The sequence below is a fragment of the Rhinolophus sinicus genome, chromosome 10 (assembly GCF_057876585.1).
Source record: "Rhinolophus sinicus isolate RSI-liver-muscle chromosome 10, RSI-T2T, whole genome shotgun sequence".
NCBI lineage: Eukaryota > Metazoa > Chordata > Mammalia > Chiroptera > Rhinolophidae > Rhinolophus > Rhinolophus sinicus.
In genome coordinates, this window is record NC_142510.1 from 3,538,371 (window position 1) to 3,559,362 (window position 20,992).

The 20,992-nt window shown below is 46.1% G+C and overlaps 1 protein-coding gene across 2 annotated transcripts in view; it reads right to left on the minus strand.

Moving 5' to 3' along the window:
* The window catches only part of TMC5 (transmembrane channel like 5), a 52,035-nt gene that overhangs the window by 6,777 nt on the left and 24,266 nt on the right, over nucleotides 1–20,992 (minus strand). For both annotated transcript variants that reach the window (XM_019753068.3, XM_088801222.1), the window contains 11 exons: nucleotides 20,403–20,489; nucleotides 15,270–15,369; nucleotides 14,225–14,309; nucleotides 13,543–13,791; nucleotides 11,358–11,509; nucleotides 9,519–9,663; nucleotides 8,197–8,352; nucleotides 5,513–5,664; nucleotides 5,002–5,080; nucleotides 4,134–4,231; nucleotides 2,293–2,388 (listed from right to left, as the gene is read on the minus strand). In XM_019753068.3, coding sequence (XP_019608627.3) covers nucleotides 2,293–2,388; nucleotides 4,134–4,231; nucleotides 5,002–5,080; nucleotides 5,513–5,664; nucleotides 8,197–8,352; nucleotides 9,519–9,663; nucleotides 11,358–11,509; nucleotides 13,543–13,791; nucleotides 14,225–14,309; nucleotides 15,270–15,369; nucleotides 20,403–20,489 — 1,399 coding nt within the window. The remainder of the gene's footprint in view (nucleotides 1–2,292; nucleotides 2,389–4,133; nucleotides 4,232–5,001; nucleotides 5,081–5,512; nucleotides 5,665–8,196; nucleotides 8,353–9,518; nucleotides 9,664–11,357; nucleotides 11,510–13,542; nucleotides 13,792–14,224; nucleotides 14,310–15,269; nucleotides 15,370–20,402; nucleotides 20,490–20,992) is intronic.

The following is a 20,992-nucleotide window of genomic DNA, read 5'->3' on the forward strand; positions in this document are numbered from 1 at the left end:
ATTATGGAAGCCTAATAAACAACTTAGGAGGGAGACAGCTGCCATCACTGCAAACCAGGCGAATCCCCACCATACCCAGTGTCCACGGCTGCCCTCTTCCCAGCTCCGGAAAAGAGAATTTACAGAGAACCCACCCACGCAGCCACTAAACCACCGGATGGCCATCGGCAATCCCCAAGCGAGGTGTCCCAAACGTGGGACATGTCTCCCTCTTTTCTCCATCGTATTCTAGAAGGTCTGAGGTCTTGCACAAATGGGCATTAAACTGCACTGAGCTACACGTGAGAGGGCTTTCCTTCTTCAACTCTGCTCAGTGCCCCTGAGCCCACAGGAAGAGCTCAGTTTGGTGCTAGCATGTCTTGTACCCCTAACCCTTGCCAACCTCCCATTTTTTGAAGAAAGCAGCAGGCTTTACACTGGGAGTCTTGCCAGACAGCAGTGTCTCGCTAGAATTTAATGACTGCTTAAGATGGGACTGATTTTATTTTTCAAGTTACTCGCAATGTCTGTCAACTGACACTGGTTTCCCATTTGTAAAATAAAGACTCCTTTAAAATGTGTTTAAGGTTTTAAAAAAAAGGCAAATAATTTAAAGATACTATTTGGTTAAAAAGAATACAGGCGATACGTAGCTATGCTAAAAATAGGCAGATAGGTGTACAAAAGACTGAAGTTTGGAAAACACTTTCCTCACCTCATCTCTACCGTCAGCCATAACATCACTCCATTTCTGTCTTTATATTACCTTCTTTAAAAGCTCACCAAAGGCAATACTCTCAGAGGTTAAATCTATAATTGCCCCAGAGAAAGGAAAAGAAATGTGATGCTTTATTCACAAAAACCTTCAAGGCCCAGAAGTAACAATGGCCATCTCAGATTGTGACTTTCCCCCCACTCATAACACCTTCCTGAATCGGGTCCCCACTGAGCCTTCGTACATACGGTTCTCATTTCATCCTCATCTAAACCTGTGCAGTGGGTACTACAATCTCTCCCTTGCACAGATTAGAAAACTGTTTGGAGAGAGTTGAGTAACTTGCCCCAAGGCGTCCATCCCACTGGCTGACATAATATGGGTGAAAGGCTTCTGGAAGCTGTCCAGTCGCTAGGAGGTGTGACCTGGCAGTGTGTACATGCATCCCTCTAAACCACACAAAGAAAAAGTTTTCACTACCTCTAAAAATAAATTCACTGACATGAGTTATTTGCAGATAGCCAAATCACCCAGGGAAACTTTCAAGAGCTGGAAAAGAGAACGTTTTACAGTTGTATGGCCTATTAGCGATGGCAACAGTTTTCATACAGCATCTGACTTAACCCTGAACACTATTGGAAGGCAGTTGGTATTATGTGTGTTTTACAGATGAGGAGACTGAGGCCCAGAGAAGCTCAGTGATCTCAGTAAGTGTCAGAGCCAGCCCCAGAATCCAAGTCTATCCAACTCCAAGGCCTTTACTTTCAAATTATCAAATTCCCAACAGATTGAATCAGGGGATGTAATCCACCCTGCAGAATTTTGGCCTTAATTGCATCGTGTTAAAATAAATAAATAAAATGGTCACTGGCTATTGGCTTGGGTTTCTAGGTGAGCCGGTCAAAAATATGATGTAACTAGCTGGCTATTCCCAAAACACACACGCGTTGCACACACACATGCACACACACAGTTGCTAAAACAGGTCGCAGACCCCATCAGGTATTATATCGGTGAGTGAAACAGGCCAGGTAGAAATAAACGGCCCTCTCTGCCTGTCTTCATTTTCCCACTTCTGTTGAGATGTGATTAGAAAGTAAAACTTTTCTACCAGGAGAAGACTAACAGCATAAGGGCAACATGAAGTGGCAAATGTGTGTTGCAGAAAAAATAGGTCAAGGTGGAGACCGGCCAGCTGAGGACGTCGGCCCTGCTCAAGGACCCAACCAACTGTTACCACAATGCGAGATGGTCTAGATCTTTCCTTTTGCTGCAGAGAAGCCAGAATTTTAAAATTTTATGTGGCATCTCTGATTTTTAAATAGTGGTGGTTAATTCAAATGTTTAGAGATAGCACCGTGGGGGATGAGCCAAACACAGCTGCAGGCTGGATCCGGCCTGGAGGCCTCCCAGTTGGGAGCCCTGCTTTACACTTATTCTTGCCTGAAGTCCTCATAAGGAAAAGGGACATAAGTGTGTGGCCGGCAGTGGTATCGCCCATACAGCTTTGACAACAACAGATGTCGGGGGCTTGTCACCAAAACTCCAAGTCCACAGTCAGGTGGGATCCACCGGGTGCAATGCAGTCTTGAACTTACCACACCAGCGTCTGGGCGTAGATCAGTTCTAGGACATTCCTGGCAATGTCGAACTCTGGTAAGCCAAGGCTTGTGATGAACTTCATCCCAATGATTCTGTAAAAACATACAGAGTTTAGTACCCAAACCATCAACTTCCTCCTTTAAAAGAGTTCCCACAACCTCCCAGTGTGGCGTAAACTTCCAAGGCCCCTTACCAACTTCTGAAAAGTTCCGTATAAGCGTGTTTTGCAAGAAAGAATTGAGGGAATTGAGGGAAAACGGAAGTAACACAACGCGTTCAAATGAAGGGCTGTGGTTAACATGGTTTAAAAAAATTCTAGAGAACACTTGTTACCTTATCATTTAAATTATCCCATGTACAACTCTTAGTTTCTTAAACCACTTTTTCATGAGCAAATAAATTCAGACCCTCCCAATCTAAATAAATTTTTTCCAATTTTTGATTACTGCTATTGCATCAGTGTTTCCCTATTTCTAAATCCACAAGGAGGAAACCCAGGTCTACATTTACTCTTGAAATTTGAGACCGCTTTTATTTCTTCCTACAGAGGAGTTGCCAATAAAAATTGCTGTCAAAAAAAATAAAAAAGAAAAGAAAAACTTCTCATCTTTATGTCCAGATCACAGACAGAGGCTGGACTAAAACTGAGTTTGGGGAGACTGAGTGAGGAATTTGGGCATTCACCCTACCCACTGGGGGAAGAATCAGCATTGTGTCATGCCATCTCATCACTAGGGCATCTTGGAGGAATGTGCAAATGTCTGTAAGGCGTGAGATGGTCACCGTATCAGTAAAAAAGGAATACATAAATAAAAGAGGACTCCACATGGGCCGATGAGGGCACTGCCTCAATTCTGCACAGCTGGGGGCTAAAATGAAAGTTAGGACATTAACCGTACAATTGTACAAAAATTAGTACAATTACATGAATCATGAGATAAATCTATATATTCTGGCATGGAAGGGTACCAAGCTATAACGATGAGGTGAGTAAGAGCAAACTCCACATGCTGTTGCAGTGTGACCCCATTTTTGTCTTTAAAAATTATATAGTATACACACACACACACACACACGCGTGCGCACACATACACACACACACACACACACATACACATAGCAGTCTGTGCATAGAAAAATGTGGAGGAATATATACTAGAATATTAAATGTATCTACAGTGGGTAAGATCGCAAATAGCTCTCAGTTTTTGTGTCTTATCCTAGAACATTTCCCCCCCTGTTCATACGCCTCCCCCGCCCCCCACTCCGGTTCAAGCCGTTGTTTCTCAGTCTAGCTGTGTAGGACACAGCTCCCTGGCCCATGTGGTATTATGAGCCTTGTGCTCCCCCTCGGCTGAGGCAGTTGGTCGTCAGTCGTCGGTTGGCAGCTCACAGCAGCCCACAGCATCTCACACCAACCTCCGGTTGCTCACGGCAGCACAGCTCCAGGGAGAGCTGTTGTTCACAATCTTAGCTGTAGAGGGCGCAGCTCACTGGCCCATCTGGGAATCGAACCAGAGACCTAGGTTAGGAGCATGGCGCTCCAACCACCTGAGCCACCAGGCTGGCCCTAGAACATTTTTGTAAGAGAAAGTTGGAAAGGGCCAACTGAACCAAATGAACTTTGACAATAGGATCTGAAGTTCTCAGTCCTGAAATTTCAAGATGAAGTTTCGGTTAATTTAGAAAGAAAAACCCCAATATCCCGAAGGGCTGTAGGCAGCTTTAGAACAAAGCACACTTAAAGAAGTGAGGGACCCATGCTACATGCTCAGTCAAGACACTGGCTCAGATTACAACTCCAGGTACTAATTACTTAAGACAGACAAATATTTACCTCCTCAGGAACTCCCCCAGAAGGGAATCAGCTAAAGAGAACACGAAATCCATCAGAAGGAGACGGTAGATTTCCTGGCCAATGAGGGTTTCCCAACACTGGAAGGGAAACAAGAGCCAGGCTGTGGGAAGGCACCGCTGCCACCTCTCAATGTCCATCTGTTCCTGGCACCCTGTACTCATGACGACGTGGCTGGTGGTTCAGCCTGACCAAGTCCCCAGGTCCCCAGGAAACAGACCCACTCTTAGCAGAAATGCATCATTAGGCCAAACTTGTTTTCAGGGTGTTTATTCCTTTACTGTGTTCCCTATTCCCCCATTAAGGCCTGCCCTCCATATGCACCCAAACTTTCCCTTTTCTCTCTTTTAACACTTTTCAGCTCTGTCCTATGCTCTCTGGATCTCATTTCTCAGCCAGGACTAATCAGTTTCTTTGGGAGAGCTGGAGGCATCGATGGTTAACAATGCCTCCACTTTTTGGTTGTTAGCCTTATGAAAAATCAGTAACTGCTTGGCCAAGAAAGTGGCTTAGAGGTTTAGCAGGCTAATACATACTGGAAGCTTGAATTAGTCAGTTTATGAAACTGGTGGTCAGAAAATTAGGGCTATGAGCTGATAAACTGGGAGCTTTTAGATTTGACTGAATGAGGGAAGAAAAGTTTTGGGAGCATAGCCCGAAGATGGATGGACGGATGGATGGATGGATGGATGGATGGATGGATGGATGGATGGATGGATGGATGGAACAGCATGATATTTGCTTTCATATCATGAGCAGAAACTCTCAAGAAACTTGAGAAACTCACTTCCTCCCTGGTGGTCAAAGTGTAAGAACCCAAATTTCAGGCAGAACAGCATGGATATCTCACCTTTTCACCAGTTAGAGCCACGATGCTGAGCCAATAGTAACAAAGAATTCCAATGATTGACATTTTCAGAAAGATGTTTCTAAATAATAGGAGAGAAAACAACTGCCATTACCTTCTGTGGCAGTCATCAGTGCTGTTTGCCAGTATTTCCTCCTGAGCACATAATAACATGGAAATTCCTGCCCCCCGATGGATGAGTGGGGCCATCTAGCTACTTCTGGCAAATGAACTGTGAGCAGAAGTGATGTATGTCACGCTGCGTCACTTCTAGGCTGGAGCATTTAAGTGCCCGTGAGACCCGCCAGAACTCAGTCTTGCCTCTGGAATGGCCACCAGCGATATTCAAGGTGGTCGCTGCTCTGTCAGCCTGGATCCATGCATGACTAACACGAGCAATCCCCCCGCCAATGTACGATGGACATGCAGCATGAGCAGCGCCATTTCTAACTCCGTGCCCATCTCTGCTGGTGAACATGGGGAAACGGGCGCTGGGAGGACCAGACACATGTACCGGATCAGAAGCACGCTGACTTCATGCTGTGGCATCTCGTACTGTTCCACCAGCCTGAACGCGGAGTAGAAGCGTGGCACGGCCAGGTTGATGCAGGAAACGACGAAAGGCAGCAACAGCACCGCCCCGGGGTCCTTGTGGCTCTCCAGGAACTGCAGGGGATGGCGGGAGAGACTTGAGATGCCCACTGCACACCGGACCCCTCTCTCCTCGCTCACAAGACTCCTCACGATGGGAAAGCCCCACAAGTAGCCGCTCTGCGGTTACGTGTTAAGCGAGTGGTTATGGGGCACTTACCCTGGGCCAAGCATCACCCACATGACTTCATCGTCACTGCAGCCCAGCAGAGGGGTATTGACAGACGTCACAGACACACAAACCAAGGCACAGAGAGGTGAAGATGCTTGCCCAGCGTCACCCAGCCAGAAAGTGGCAGAGTGAACCCAGGTCTATGTGACTCAGGAGCCTGAACTCAAACAACCATTCCGTGACCTTCCTTTCCTTGCAAGAGGTCTGGGTCAATGCCAGTGAGCTCCCCCGCTGCTGGAGCAAAAGCTTGAGTGTACTGAAGCCATAGAACAAGGGTGTCCACCCTGTGGAATTTCTCCTCCCTGCTCCTGCGTGGCCTGCTTCATGGTCACCAGACTTCACCGGCCCTTGGGTGCTGAATTAGGGGCAGGGGAGCCTCTGCTAGCCCAGGCCGCACCTTTGTGTGGGATCAGAAGAGGTACCCCTGCCTTCAGGTGGACACAACACCCTGGTGTTTGGCTCGCGGTGGAGCCCGGACTGGCCTTCTGCCAGGAGTCCAGTGGATTTATCTGCCATTTCACAATCCCCCTTCTTTCGCCCCAGGCCTGACGCTGCCTCCATCTACTTCTGGATTGTTTTGAAAGCACCACTCGAATTTTTGGTATTATCTTTGGAGGCAGTATAGCCACTCGAATTTTTGGCAGTATCTTTGGAGCCAGCAGAAGAAATTCTGTCCCCCTTCCCATATTTATAAACTGCAAGGTCCGGGGACAGAAAAAAGGCTTCTCTGAGCCTCTTGTTCTCCATCTGTATAATGGGGGGGTTGTCACGTAACCCACAGAGACAATGTGAGAATTAAATGAGACCCATAAGGCAAGGTCTGGCCCCTAAATGCCATGGCGGGCACCATTCACATGAACTTGTACTTGGCAGTGAATGTAACCCCTGGGGTTGTGAAAGGGTTGATCCTGGCTGGCACAGACTAGATGTCCCAACAATGGAAATGGTTCCATTTCCACCTCCTCTCCTCCTCTGCGGCCCTCCTTCACTTCAGGTGGGTCTGGAGAGAACCTTGTTGGTAAAGAGGAAACTCAGGAGTCTGCTTTCTACCTACAGCTGCCCAGTCACAGCTTCCAGCCTAGTTAGCAATGCCAGGCCCCGGAGGACCCAACTTCCCCTTTCAGGGCACACTTAGTATGGTTAATGGCAAACCCAGAGGGTCGTGTGGTCCCACACACATTTTCTTGGTGGCTTCTCCTTCACTTATTCAGCCATTTGAGCACCTACTATGTGCCAGGTATTGGGCCAGGTGCTTATCTGCAGTCTTTTGTAGAAAGACTTAGAAACAGATGCCTAAACAGGTGTTTTGAGGCTGCATGTGACGAGAGTACAAGGAAAGCCTGCAGGGTAAGAAGCACCTAACTCAGCCTAGTGAGGGTGGTGGTGGTGAGAGAAGGCTGCCTGGAGGAAGTGACACCCATGAGGTCTAGAGGCAGAAAAGGAGGAGTCTGCGAAAAGGTGAGTGGTGGGGTGCAGATTGAACTGCATGTTTCCCATCTAGAGATGAGGGAAAGCATGGAATGTTCAGGGAACTATGGACACACCAATTAGTGTTGCTCGTGTGGCATATGGGTGGTTGTGGGGTTCCGAGGCTAGAGACATGGGCAGGGGTCAGATCATAAAAGATCTACCAATCAGGCCACAAAGGGTAGATTTTATATTAAGCAGAATGGGAAGCCATTAAAGAAAGTGACATCATTAGACCAACCTGCACCACAATTTTAGAGGTCAGCAAACTGGCTACAATGAGCCCCATGAAACCTACGGAAAAACAGTACTTTGCCACCCAGCTAATTAATCTCAGAGTTCATATCATTAAAAGAAACAACAACTAACTAACATTCCCTCGTCACCCACAGAACCAGGCACTAAGTGAACCCTCTGCATAACTTGGCCATGACCACACCCCTACAAAGCCAGGGGTGACTGTTTCCATTTCACAGGTGAGGAATTTGGGACTTGGAAAGAGCACATCACTTGCCAGAGTCCATCAGATCACAACATGTATTGAGTGTCTGTGAAGGGTCAGCAGCTGTGGGGGGCATTAGGGTTATCATAATACAGGAAGAAACAGGAACTTGGTCCCAGGTCTGCGGCCAAAGTTGCCATCTCTCCGTCAGCGCACAGCTTGTCACTCTAAGATGTGCACACACGTCACCTAGGGACGTTATTAAGACACAGATTCTGAGTCCATGGACCCAGAGGGGGGACCTGAGTTTTGCATTTGCTAACACGTTTCCAGCAGATGCCGACACCACTGGCCACGAAGCCGGTTTGAGTAGCGGCCTCTACTCCGCTCGCCGCTCCAGCATCCCGTCCCTTCACCTGGTTCTCTGGACTCTGGTCCCGGTCCTCCTGCCTCTCTGGTTACCTACCTCTGTGTTGTTCTCAGCCAGGTAATAAACAGCCACACAGCAGGCAATGGCCATGCCGGTGGAGACAACCCAGGCTGCCAGGTGAGTAGACCAGCGGGTCAGCCGCTGACTGAGCGTCAACTTGACATTCTCCTGACGGATTTCTGACAGGTTCTCCTATCAACACAAGAAGTCACGTTGGCCCACAGACCCCTCCCCACTGTTAGCAAAGACCTCCCCCCACGTGAATACTCTCCACTCCCAGAGACACAAACGCACCCCAAATCCACAGGCGAGAGAGGGGGACAGTCCACGATGATTCTGGATTATGGGAGACCCCTGGGAAAAGCTCAAATGGGCAAGAACCCCCATCACTGCCCCAAACGCCTTCTCTATCTTAGAACAGAGAGGACCAACAGATTGGGACTGAGGAAAGTACATTGAGGTCATGAAACTCTTGAATTTAAGAACTTAACATCCACAATCCTTGTAACAAGGCCTCTTGGTTTATACACTCTGCTTGCTCTTTCTTTTTAATAAGACTTTTCTGCAGACCAGGGTTTCTCAGCCTCAGCATGATTGACATGTGGGGCCAGATAGTTCTCTGTTGCGGCAGCTGTCCTGTGCATTGCAGGATATTTAGCTGCATCTACCCACGAGATGCCAGAAACACCCCCTCCTCAATTTGGTAACAACCTTCAAAGTCTCCAGACATTCACTGGTTCGAGTCCCACATGGACCAGGGAGAAGCAACAGCTTGAGCTTGGAGCTTGGCCACCGGTGGGCAGCCAATTGGCTCAGTGGCTGGAGTGAAGTGCTCATAGCACCAAGGTCACTGGTTCGAGTCCTACATTGGCCAGTGAGTTATGCCCCCCATAACTAAATTGAAAAAACAATATCTTGACATCCTGGAAAAATAAACTGTTCCCCAATGTTCCCCAATAAAAAAATTTTTTTTTAAAGCTGTTGAGACTGTCACATGTCTCCTGAGCGGCAACTTGGCCTGGGTTGAAAACCACTGGATAAAAATTTAAACCTGGAACTATGAGGTCAAGAAATATTTACAGTTAACATTTTGCTATTAATTGCTACCCTGCCTTCCAGTAAGCTTGTACTAATTACAAAGCCAGCCATAGCATGTGAAAAATGTCCATTTCCCTACACCATCACAAGCACCGGGCATTGTATTTTTTCTGGGTTTTGGGATTTTTTTGTTTGTTTTGTTTTGTTTTTGCCAATCTCATGGGTGGACAATGATTCATTATTACTTTTAGTCACAGACACACTGAAGGAGGGAAGGAGACTAGCCGAGGAAGATGCTGTGAAGAGCAAGCTTGTCTTACCTTTATCTCAGTGCTTAGGTTCTTCTGTTTCAGCTTCACAGCTCTTTCATGAGTGACAGTGAAGTCCCAGCAAAAAATAAGCTTAGTGATCCCTCTGGAGTAAACGTGGGGGTTAATGAAGTTTTTCCGGAAATGCCTGGCCATGCTAGGGAGGGCAGAAACCAAAATGTGCACGGGTTATTTGGATAAGCATTGAGGAGTGCAGGGATAAAAACAAAAGTCCTATGCTTCGATGTGAGAGGCAACATGGAAGAGTTAACTACAAGTTCTTCTGGAACAGTGTGCTCACAACCGTAATGGTTAAGTGCACTGGCTTCGGGATCTGACAGGCCTGACTTACAATCCTAGGTTGCCAGTAGGCGGATCTTCGTCATTTTATTATAACTGTCCTAAGCCTCAGTTTCCACATCAATATAATGGGGATAATAATAGGACCCACCTCACAGAGTTGTTACGAGAGGCATATTTGTTTCTTATTGCTGCTGTAACCAATTGCCCCAAACTTAGTGGCTTAAAACGACACAAATTTATTCTCTTACTGGAGATCAGAAATCAGAACATGGATCTAAAGTTAAGGTGTTGGCAGGGCTGTGTTCTTTCTGGAAGCTCTGGCAGACAATCTGTTTTGTTGCCTTTTCCAGCTTCCCGAGGCTGCCTGCATTCCTTGGCTGGTAACCCCTTCCTCCATCTTCAAAGTGACCAGAGTCGCATCTTCCACACTCTCTGTCTCTGACCCTCCTGCCTCTCACTTATAAGGACACTTGTGATTACCTTGGTCCCACCTGTATAATCCAGGATAACTCTCCCATTTCAACATCCTTAATTTAATCACATCTGCAAACTCCTTTTTACCAGGTGAGAGAACATACTCATAGGCTCTGGGGATCAGGACGGGGACAGTTTTGGGGGGTGTCGAGGGTATTATTCAGCCTACGTACTACACGAGTCAATGCAGCGCCTAGAGCAGTAAGCACTCAATAATGGCAGGTGTTCTTATCATGAAGATATCAGGAGGACTCAATGAAATCAGGCCCAGGATAAATAAATGCTAAATGAAAAATGGACACTACCCTTCTGACAATTTCCACCACTGAGTAACAGCAACTTAGAAAGCATTTCCTAGTTTGATGGGACAAAACAGAATCTCATTTTCCTTTGAATTATTGTGCTGCCAGGAAGGTTGCTATAGGCTTTATTGTATCCCCTAAAGATGTGTATGTATGTTGAAGCCCTAGCCTCCAGGACCTCAGAATGTGACTGTATTTGCCGGGAGGGTCTTTAAGTTACAATGAGGTCATTAAGGTGGCCCTAATCCCATATGACCTGTGTCCTTTACAAGAAGAGAACATTAGGACACAGATGTGGACAGACCACATGAGAACACAGGGAGAAGACGGCCGTCTCAAAAACCCAAGGACAAATGCCTCAGAGAAACCAGTACTGTCAACACCTTGGTCCTGGGCTTCCAGCCTCCAGAACTTGAGAAAATAAATTCCTGTCCTTTTAGCCCCCAATCTATGGCACTTTGTCACTCAGACCTGCAAACGAATGCAGAGGTTGAACACCTGTCCCTTCTCTTTGACAACTGGCAATTGTCCGTCCGTGTCCTTCTCTCTATACAACACCTTGAGTCATTGCATTCTTCGGTTTGGACTGACTCATTTCTTTAAAAGCACACAAAAACCTCTCTCCTCTGTCCACACTCCTATTTTTGGTTGCAGCACAAGGAATGATCAAACAGATGACAGACAAACTGTTTCCTAGGTAACTTTCGAGTCTCTTGAATTTCATCTAAATCTAAAAAAGAGCTTAGAATCAAGAAATGCAGACCCTCCGTACCTGAACAGCAAACTGAAAAAGCAGATGGTCAAATAGGCTCCGATTGTGAAGATGTAGGCTAGCGGCATATCATAGGATGCTGCATCGTCCCCGTGCTGGATTGTAGAGTTGGTGTAAAAGCCATAGTACATCACTGTGTCACTGAAATAATCCTAAAAGGGACAAGAAGCCCTAGGTCAGGTGGGTCTCTTGAGAAAATGATGACCGACTGTGGTCAGGATGGTTGACTTCTTCTATCTACAGGAAGCTTGGACCCGTCAATGTAGACGTTTTGTTTGCCAGGAGAGGGGCACCCAAGGCCACTGAGAACCTGGACATTGTATCACGAGGCTCTCAGATGTGGAAAGGAATCCCAAACCAACATTACTTTACAATAGAGGGACCCAGTTGTCACCACTTGAACCCAGGAACCAAGCAAAGTAGGACTCAAAAGCAGGATGCATGTTGCAGAAATTCACAGTGAAATGTCCTGATGTCTATAATTTACTGTAAAATGCCTCCCCAAATAATAAGCTAAAACAAATACGGCAAAATGTTAACAATATTAAATCTATGTAAAGTGTATGTGGGTGCTTATTGTATGACTTTTACTTTTCCGTATAATTGAAATTTTTCATAATAAAATGTTTCATAGATACAAACACACAAAATATACACAGTAATGAGGGAAAAAGAAGAAATTTACACAATAATTCCATTTACATGCATCTATCCCAAGGAAATTTTTTTAACAGAAAAAGAAGAAAAAAAAGACAAATGGAAGAACCTTACTTTGAACATTCCACTGCAAGAGTTAGGAGACTTTTCTGTAAAGAGTTAGATAGCAAATATCTTTGGCTTGGTGGCCAATATGGCAGCCACAGCAAGGATTCAGCTCTATGGACAGCAGAAAAGCAGCACAGACTGCCAACAAATAAATGAGGGTGACCATGTTCCAAAAGTACATTATTCATAGATGCTGAAATTTGAATTTCATATAATTTTCATGTTTCTCCAATGGTTATCCTTCTTTTGATTTTTTTCAAACATTTAAAAATATGGAAACCAATCTTAGCTTGCAGGCTGATCAAAAACAGGTGGCCAGCCAGATTTGGCGCTTGGACTGTAGTTTGTCAATCCCTGGTCTACAAAATATCAATGGTAGAAATCTCTTCTAGAAGGTGAACTCACAAAGGGCTATGTGCCTCAATAAGGTGCTGGGTAAATAAGTTATGGTTGCTATTAAGTAGAATCTATATAGGATCTATATAGATATCTAAGACACACAGTGAAGCAAAAAATGTTGAAAACAAGACTTGTGGTGTTCTATCCTCTTTTTATTTTTTAAAAGAATGTCTGTCTATCTATTCATGCATCCATCCATCCATCCACCTACCTACCTACCTACCTATATACCGTTCCCCGAAAATAAGACCTAGCCGGACAATCAGTTCTAATGCGTCTTTTGGAGCAAAAATTAATATAAGACCTGGTATTATATTATATTATATTATATTATATTATATTATATTATATTATATTATATTATATTATATTATACCTGGCCTTATATTATAGTAAGATAAGACCGGGTCTTATGTTAATTTTTGCTCCAAAAGATGCATTAGAGCTGATTGTCCAGCTAGGTCTTATTTTCAGGGAAACACAGTATATATCTATGTTTGTAAAGGAAGAAAAGCAGTGAAGAAAGATGCCCTCTGAACTGGGGCATTACACAAGGGAAGAAGGGTAAAATGAACTTTCTCTTAGTTTGTTCTCTTCTATAATAGGAACTTTTCAAAAGGAGCGTTGCATTTTGTAGAATGAAAAATGAAAAAGACAGAAAAGGTAGATCTATGAACACTAACACAAGATAGCCACCACATCTTAGGTGAAAAAAACAAGTCGGCGGCGTTATATAGGAATAATGCACCTTTTGTTAACCAAGACAAAAGAATGCATATGTACATCTATATATGTGTCCCTATGTGCTCAGAGAAGACGATTCTGAACGGCAGAAACTGTTAGCTCTGGAGCCAGAAATTCTTCTATGTTGTGTATATGTTACTTTTGGGGAAACAAGAAAAACGTTATTTACACACCCATGTTCCCCATCAGTTGACTCCCAGGAAAAATGAGAGGTCTGGAGTGGTGACCAGTAAGGTGTGTCTGTAGGTTTCCAAGGTGGTGAACTTGGAGGACTTACCGCCCCGGTGAAAAACTCCAGTCCAGTGAATTGAAGCGTGTTCCCTGAGGCCACGGTTAACTGCGGGATTATGATAAAGCCAAAGGTCACGATGAACGAGAAAATGTTGAACTTCAGAAGCCACCTGAGAAAGTTGAAATAGGACAGGACGCTGGTTCCGAACTTGCCCCCGATGACCTTGAGCGTCTTCTGCCACAGGTTGATGGAATTGAGCAGCTCCGATAGGCTGTTCTTGGATCTCCGGTATGCCTGGGGTTGGGGTGCAAAGCACGAGAGTTGACATTCCCTCAACAAGTATCTACCCAAAGGGTCCCCCAGTTGCTATTCCAGCCACGGTTTCTAGAGCATGACTATGTGCCAGGCCCTTCCATAAGCACATTTGCAAATGTCATCACATTTAATACAAGGGACCACCCGCTAAAATGAGTGCTATTATTACCTTCCCAGGTTTGCTGCTGAAGGGGACACTCGCAGTGGCTAAGTTGCCCAGATAACTCAGACCTTCGAATGCCCACCTGGTTTTCCCGCATCTACACTGACTCAATTTCTGTGACTTTCAGTGAAACAGCCCTGAATTTTGGTTCCTCTTCCCCTGCGTCCTCTTTCATCCCCACTCTCCCACCTCCCTGTTTTTACCCTCTTGGGGTGCCCATTTTTCTGACGACAGTAAAGGCTGACTTACCAGTGAAATGGAGTTCAGACACTGAGTGCAGCAGTTGAGCTCAAAGATACGAGACTTCTTACTTTTCTCTTTATCAACTACTTTCCTGTGGGGAATGGAAAAAGAAAGCGAGAGATATCAACGCTATAATAGTCATTCCCAAAATATATACTGAGTGCCACGACGTGCCCATCATGGTCCCAGGTGGAAAGAGACCAGTTTCCCTGCCTCAGGAGCTGACATCCTAGTGGGAAGAGAAAGACAAGCGACAATGAACATAATAATAAAATGGGTAAACGATATAGGATATTAAGAGGTGATTTGTATTATGGAAAAGAAAATGGGAAAACAGAGCAGGGAAGGGAGATAGGAAATGCTCGGGTGGGAACCCTGTTACAATTTGAAAGAGAGTGATATTTAAGCAAAGTCTTGGAGGAAAGGAGGGGTTAGTCGTATGCATAGGGAATAGGTAAGGCTAAGCCCCAAGGAGACTGGGATGGCTGGAATTTTCTATGCCAGGATCTCATCCCACATTGCAGTTCGTCATCATATCTCTTTAGAACCCTCTAGTCTGTGACAGTTCCTCACACTTTCCTCATTTGTGATGACCTTGACAGGTCTGAGGAGTACTGGTCGGGTGTTTTGTAGAATGGCCCTCACTTGGGGTTTGCCTGATTTTTTCCTCTGGTTAGACTGGGGGGATGGGTTTTAGGAGCCTGCCACAGAAGGGGTGTCCTGGTCACACGACTAACCTCTGGGGACGACGTCAGCCTTGATCACCTGGCTGAGGTAGGATTTGCTGGAATTCGCCTGTGGAAAGTGATTCCCCCTCCCATCCCACCCTCTACAGTCTACTCTTTGGAATCTAGTCACCAAACCCAGCCCACACTCCAGGCGGGAGGAGACGGGAACACCTACCTACACAGATTGTGTAGAATTCTTCTGAAGCAGGACTGTCTCTTCTCTCGTATGTATTTATTTATGCTCTACCTCTCTAAGACGGGGCAGAAGTAGGAGATTACAATCCGCATGAAATCTGGGCTAGAAGGAAAGCTTTGGTCCATACCTGAGGTTCCTTTTCTCTTCCATGGTCCTTGGCTGATTCCTGATGGCTTTCATTCTGTCTCTAGATGTCATGGAAATCAGAGATGCAATTAACTTTTGTCCTGAGGAAGAAAATAAATGGAGTTTCATTTTTTTTATTTTCTTTTTACCTTCAACAGGATAATAGCATTTTAAAAGATGGCGCTGAAGTGAGCGCCGTGTTTTTATCAGAGCACAAGGAAAGAAGACTCTACGGACTCCTGATTCCTAAAGGTCACACACAAAAGGGGGACGACAGCATGCGTCTGTGTTACATTTCAAATGATGCTTTGCATGCAATTCCGAGTGTTTTCCATTTCCCGTGACGAAAAAACATCTCACAAGGCCAACAAGACCCTGCATTTGGTCAGCCTCTCTCTCCTCTCTCACTTTAATAGCTCGCATCCCTTTCTTGTTTCCCATGGACTCCTGGCACACGCACCATCTTTACAATCCTTGATGTTGTCATATGTGCTTCTACGGCCCTGCGACGACTCCCCGCTCTTCTCCTACTAACTTACATTTACATCTTGGGTCAATATGGTGGATATTGTTGGTGGCCTGCCCCAAACTCATTTCTCCTTGTTAATAGAATCCCGATTTTGTTTGGAAACCTACATTCCTCCCTCCCACAACCCTGAGCTTCTGCAGCATGTGGGGCCCATCTCCAGGCACAGGGGACATGTCACCATAAGTCCAGGTCAATCCCGATGGCCCTGTGCCCCTAGCAGGTGACCAACGTAGGCACAGACATGGGACACAATATTGGTCAATGTTCTGTGAGGGGTGGACTGCTGCCAAGAGGGTTGCTTCTTGGTAAAGGTTTCTTCCTTCTTGAAAAAGCAAAACTCAGAAAACAAGGAAAAGATGGATCCTTCTTCCTCTGGATGTTGTATGTCTGCATATGACACCTGGGACTGCTGCCACATCTTGCAACAGTGACGAAGCCAGCTAGGAGCCCCGGCTGGAGTCACAATCGAGGGAACAGACTGGCTCCCTGGTCGAGCTATTGAGCCAGAACCCCTCATTTTAATGACATAGTGTAGTTAAGGTGGAGGGAGCGTCTCCAGTAGAGACCCACCACAGACTCACTGGGCTGAACACAAGGAATTTGCTCTCTCCTGAGAGGGAAGGGGGAGCAGACAGAGAGGAAGAAAGCAGAAGGAGGGAGATGGGAAAAACACAGAGATTCAGGGAGACAGCAGCATGACAGGAGATGTCCCACCCTTCATTTAAGGGGCTAACCCCACACAATGCTTTGCTGTAACTAGACTTTTCACCCCCTTAGAAATCACTGAGAGAGGCTGGACTTTATGCCTGAAGTATTATGGGCTGAAACAAAAATCCATCCAAGAAACTAAGCAGTATTTGGGCTCAGGAGCAGAGGCAGGGCGGTCTCGGCTGAGGACTGTGTTCATGGTGGGTTTGGCAGAAAGAGGCATCCTGTGTTGCTGAATCCAGGCTGGGAAGGAATTGGACCAAAGCAGGACAGTATCAGGCTTGGGAATCAGGCAGACCTGCATTTGGGCCCAAATCTGCCAGATCACTTAACTTCCCCGAACCTCAGTTTCCTCATTAAGCAAATGGAAATGACAAACGTGCTTGCCTCCCAGGTGTGGAGCATGGGAAGGAAATAAAACTAAACTCAATGGAAAACAAACAGGAAGTGCTGGGCAGAGCACCAGACACCTGCAACGAGCTTGGTCAAGGTCAACTCCTGTTTAGGTGTTAGATGCTCTCAAAGTCACCCCCTCCTCGGTTTCTAGCATCTTCAGGTCAATTTCCCAATCCTTCAACCTACTGGATGTCTTAAAACTAAGAAACCCTGTGGACCCCTTGGAAACCTTCTTTGCTCTCATCCTAGCAGCTCTGCCCCGGCGTCTGACTACCTTGAATATTTTCATGGGAAGTCCAAGGAGTGTCTGCGCCTGTGCTCTCTGGGCTATGAAGGGTCTGAGAAAACGATTCATTTGAGGATGTTGAAAACCGTAACCACTGCTTGGCATTTCTGTCATTCCGGGGACTGAAAGTCTGAGAGTCTGACCCGTCAACGTCAGATGTGGATGAGACCATGCTGAAGGCCGAGTTCACCAGCTTTCCCGGCACCATCTGATTTGGGTGCCTTTGGACCCCAGATGGGACAGTCTCAACCTCGATGATGACGTCATTCCCTTGGGCATCAGACAGCATCTCTCGCTTCATCCAAGCCTAATTCTGCACTGGGGTGGGTTTCCACAGACCTCACACAGCCGCCACGGCGGCACTGTTGAGACCCGCCGTGAAAAGGGAGGACAATCACAGAGCGATGCCCCATCCACATTCTTTAAAACGCCAGGATGAGCTCGCCAAAGCCAGCCCCACACAAATCACAATGTAACTCCCCACGGCTATACTAGAGGCATCTCCTAGGAGGAGGTGTGGGTTTCTGAAGACAGTTCCATCTCGGTAGCTAGGTAAGAAACTGCAAACAGAATCCTTCATTGAAGACAATGGGATTCTAGAAACAGAAGGGAGAGATTCTTCTAATTGACTCATAATCAAAGGGAAAGACTTTCTTTTTCGTTTGGTGCTTCCGACCTAAAACTTTACTTTATGTTCATAATTGTAAATGCCTATGTAAGTCCAGATGGGTTTCTAGTGAGACGATTATTATCTCCTGACTGCCTTGGGGGGGCCAATCCTGCTGTCAGCCTCTCAATATCCATTCTCCACTTCTCTCCTACCAGCAGAAACTTCCTTTCCTGGACGGGCACTGTGCTCGGTTACAACTCTCCCAGATTCTTTTGTGGCTGAGGATAGACCCACCCGTGACTCCATTTTGGCCCATGAGACACGTGGTTTCCAGGAATGCTCTTTCCAAGGTGACATTGTGCCTGGTTTCACCTTTTGCCCTTCACCATTTCGCCTTCTTCCTGACCGGGGCTGCCATTTTGAAAACAAGAGGACAGATATTCACCGACTAAGATGGTGGAGAGAGAAGCTATAGAAGGAGCCTCAGTCCTGACAGCACGATGGGCAGAGCTGCTGCACAAACTCTGGCCTCTCTCCCTCCACACTTCCTGTTACATCAGAAAATAAACCCCATAATTGCTAAGTCAATGCCCTGTTTTAGAGCCAGGCACTTGAACACAATTCCTAGCCAAGTGACGTGATTGGGAAATCACTTCGGCTCAGTTTGTTTAACATTTGGAGAAACTGAGGTGCAGAGAAATGAACTGAACTCCCTCCTCATCACACCCTCATTAAATGACAGGATTGAACTAGAACTCTACTCCTGTCCCCACCAATGATGAATAACAGTAACAATACCTGCCATTTGCTGCAGGCAAACTACTTATAGAGAGTATATCATTTAATATTCACAATCACCCTATGAAATAAGTACTATAATCAACCCCATTTTATAGATGAGAACACTGAGGCCCAAAGAGGTAATTTGCCTCAGGTCACAACACCAGCAGGTAGCAGATCTGAATGTCAAACCCAGATCTCTCTGGCCCCAAAGCAGGACCCCTTCATCACTTCACCCTGGCCCCTTCCTACAACAAGAATGTTGATGTAGCATTCATTCATTCATTCATTCATTCATTCATTCATAAATGAATATTTATGAGTGCCTACTATGGGCTGGATGCTTCCTAGGTTCATAGCGTAGTCCATTGAAGTCATGCTTTGTCAGGAGGCTGTCCACCAGTTAACTGTAGGCAGCCTGAGAATGAGGACCGATGCAAAGCAAAGTGGTGACAAAAGCCAGGTTCATGTGTGTCCTCCACTTCTTTACTTGCCTCTGCCTTCTGGGGGCTCCGCTTTGACCAGAGGCCCCAAACCTCATGCTGGCTAGAAAGAGCAGTCTCAGGAAGAGTAAAGGCATTTCTCTTCTCCAATAGTTACAGCCATTCTCTGTTCCAGGGGGCACCAAATGGAGATTATGTCCCCGAGGTTTTCCCTCCCCAGCAACAATAGCTAATTGTTGTGGAAGAGACAGGCCTCCTTGAGAAGGTTCTTAAGATGAGGCTAAAGGTTATCATACAGGCTAGGGGCCTGGCGGTGAGAGATACTATAGTTTGAAGTCATGAAGCTCCTCAGTTTGGGTTATTACGGAGACAATGGGTTTATTTCTTGTTGTTCACAGATTTGCTTTTAGGTCCCAGCATTCCCTGGCCGCTCTCCTCTGTTGCTTTCTTTTCATCTCTCGGTCTTTGCCTCTGCTCAGACCTTCATCACTACATACAGTGGTCCTTCCAGAGCTTCCTGACTGATTTCAAAGCCTTCTGTCTTCTATCAGCACAACTGCGTCTACGCTCCACCATCACTAACAGCTATATACCGCCTCAGAAAAATTTTGGTCAGTGCACTGCCACCTCACCAACACATGTATCAGACATAGGATGGACATGTGACCCAGTCTTCTTTCCTACAGTGAACATGACTGGTCCACGTGGAGGCAGGCGTGCGGCCCAAACAGAGGCGGACAGAGTCTTTCCTCAGCATTGCCTGAGAGACCCACAGAGAAAGGGAGACTTGCCATTGAGGCTGCTGAGCTGAGGGTGTGTGTCTAGGCCTCCTATTGGTCACACTCCCTGGCCTGCAGAGGCCTGACTGCGGTTGAAGCATGTGAGATGAAGCTTAAAGAGAAGCTGGGTCAAGCACAGATGAGCTATAGATGGAGAAAAAGAGAGTCCAGGTAGCACTGAGCCTCTGACTTCAGACTCAGAGGCCCTGGTTCCTGTAACTCATTCCATACATGAATTCGACAAATATCTCTGAGCCCCCACTATGTGCCAGGCACTGTCCAGGGGCCAGAAGGTAATTCGCTCTTCAATTCTTTGTTTCTCCCATATCCTCCCTTTCCCCACAAGCCAATAAATTCAATGTGGGCCAGTGCGAGTTGGGTTTCTGTCACTTGCAACCAGAAGAGTCCTGAGGAAGACACCTTGGTGTCCAGAGGAGAAAAAAAACTCTGCACGTCTACAAGAAAACCCCGTTCGATACACTTAGGAAGTGCGGCTCAGCTACCACACCCGAGGCCGAGAGGAAATGGCCACCTCTGCATTGCCTTGATCATTCTTTCTCCAGCACTGAATGTTTGCTCACTTCCCGTTCACGTCGTAATTACCTTGGGGTGACTGGTGCCAATCACTCCTGGGCAGGGGGTTTCCATAAGCTTGGTCAGGGTGACCTTCACCCACATACGCGGGATTCACTGGAATGAAGAGACAGAAGATGTTGCCATTAATCCCACCACGTTAGATATTACTGAGCACACAACAGTTGGTAGGGCCTGAGACCTTGACCTTGAGGTTCTACCAGACTAACAATGAAGCACTTGGGTGTAAAATAGGGCACTGATATGAAAACAACGCTGTTAAATTACAAACAGCCTCCATAGATGGCTCTCATTTGACTACAAGCCATACTTAAAAATAACTGTTACACTGAGATCCAGGACATACCTACACATATGTAACTAAAACCCAAGTTTCACAAAACAACACTTTGCTTGACGACATAAACAGCACTCTGATATAGTCTTATTCTTTTCCATTCTTTTCTATTTCATTTTAAAAAGTTAATTTCACAGCTTGTTAATGGGCTACAACTCAGTTTGACAAATACTTGCCTGGGGGGGCAGGAGGGAGGGATGAATGGGCAGAGCACCAAGGGTTTGGGGTAGTGAAACTATTCTGTATGATCTACTGAGGGATA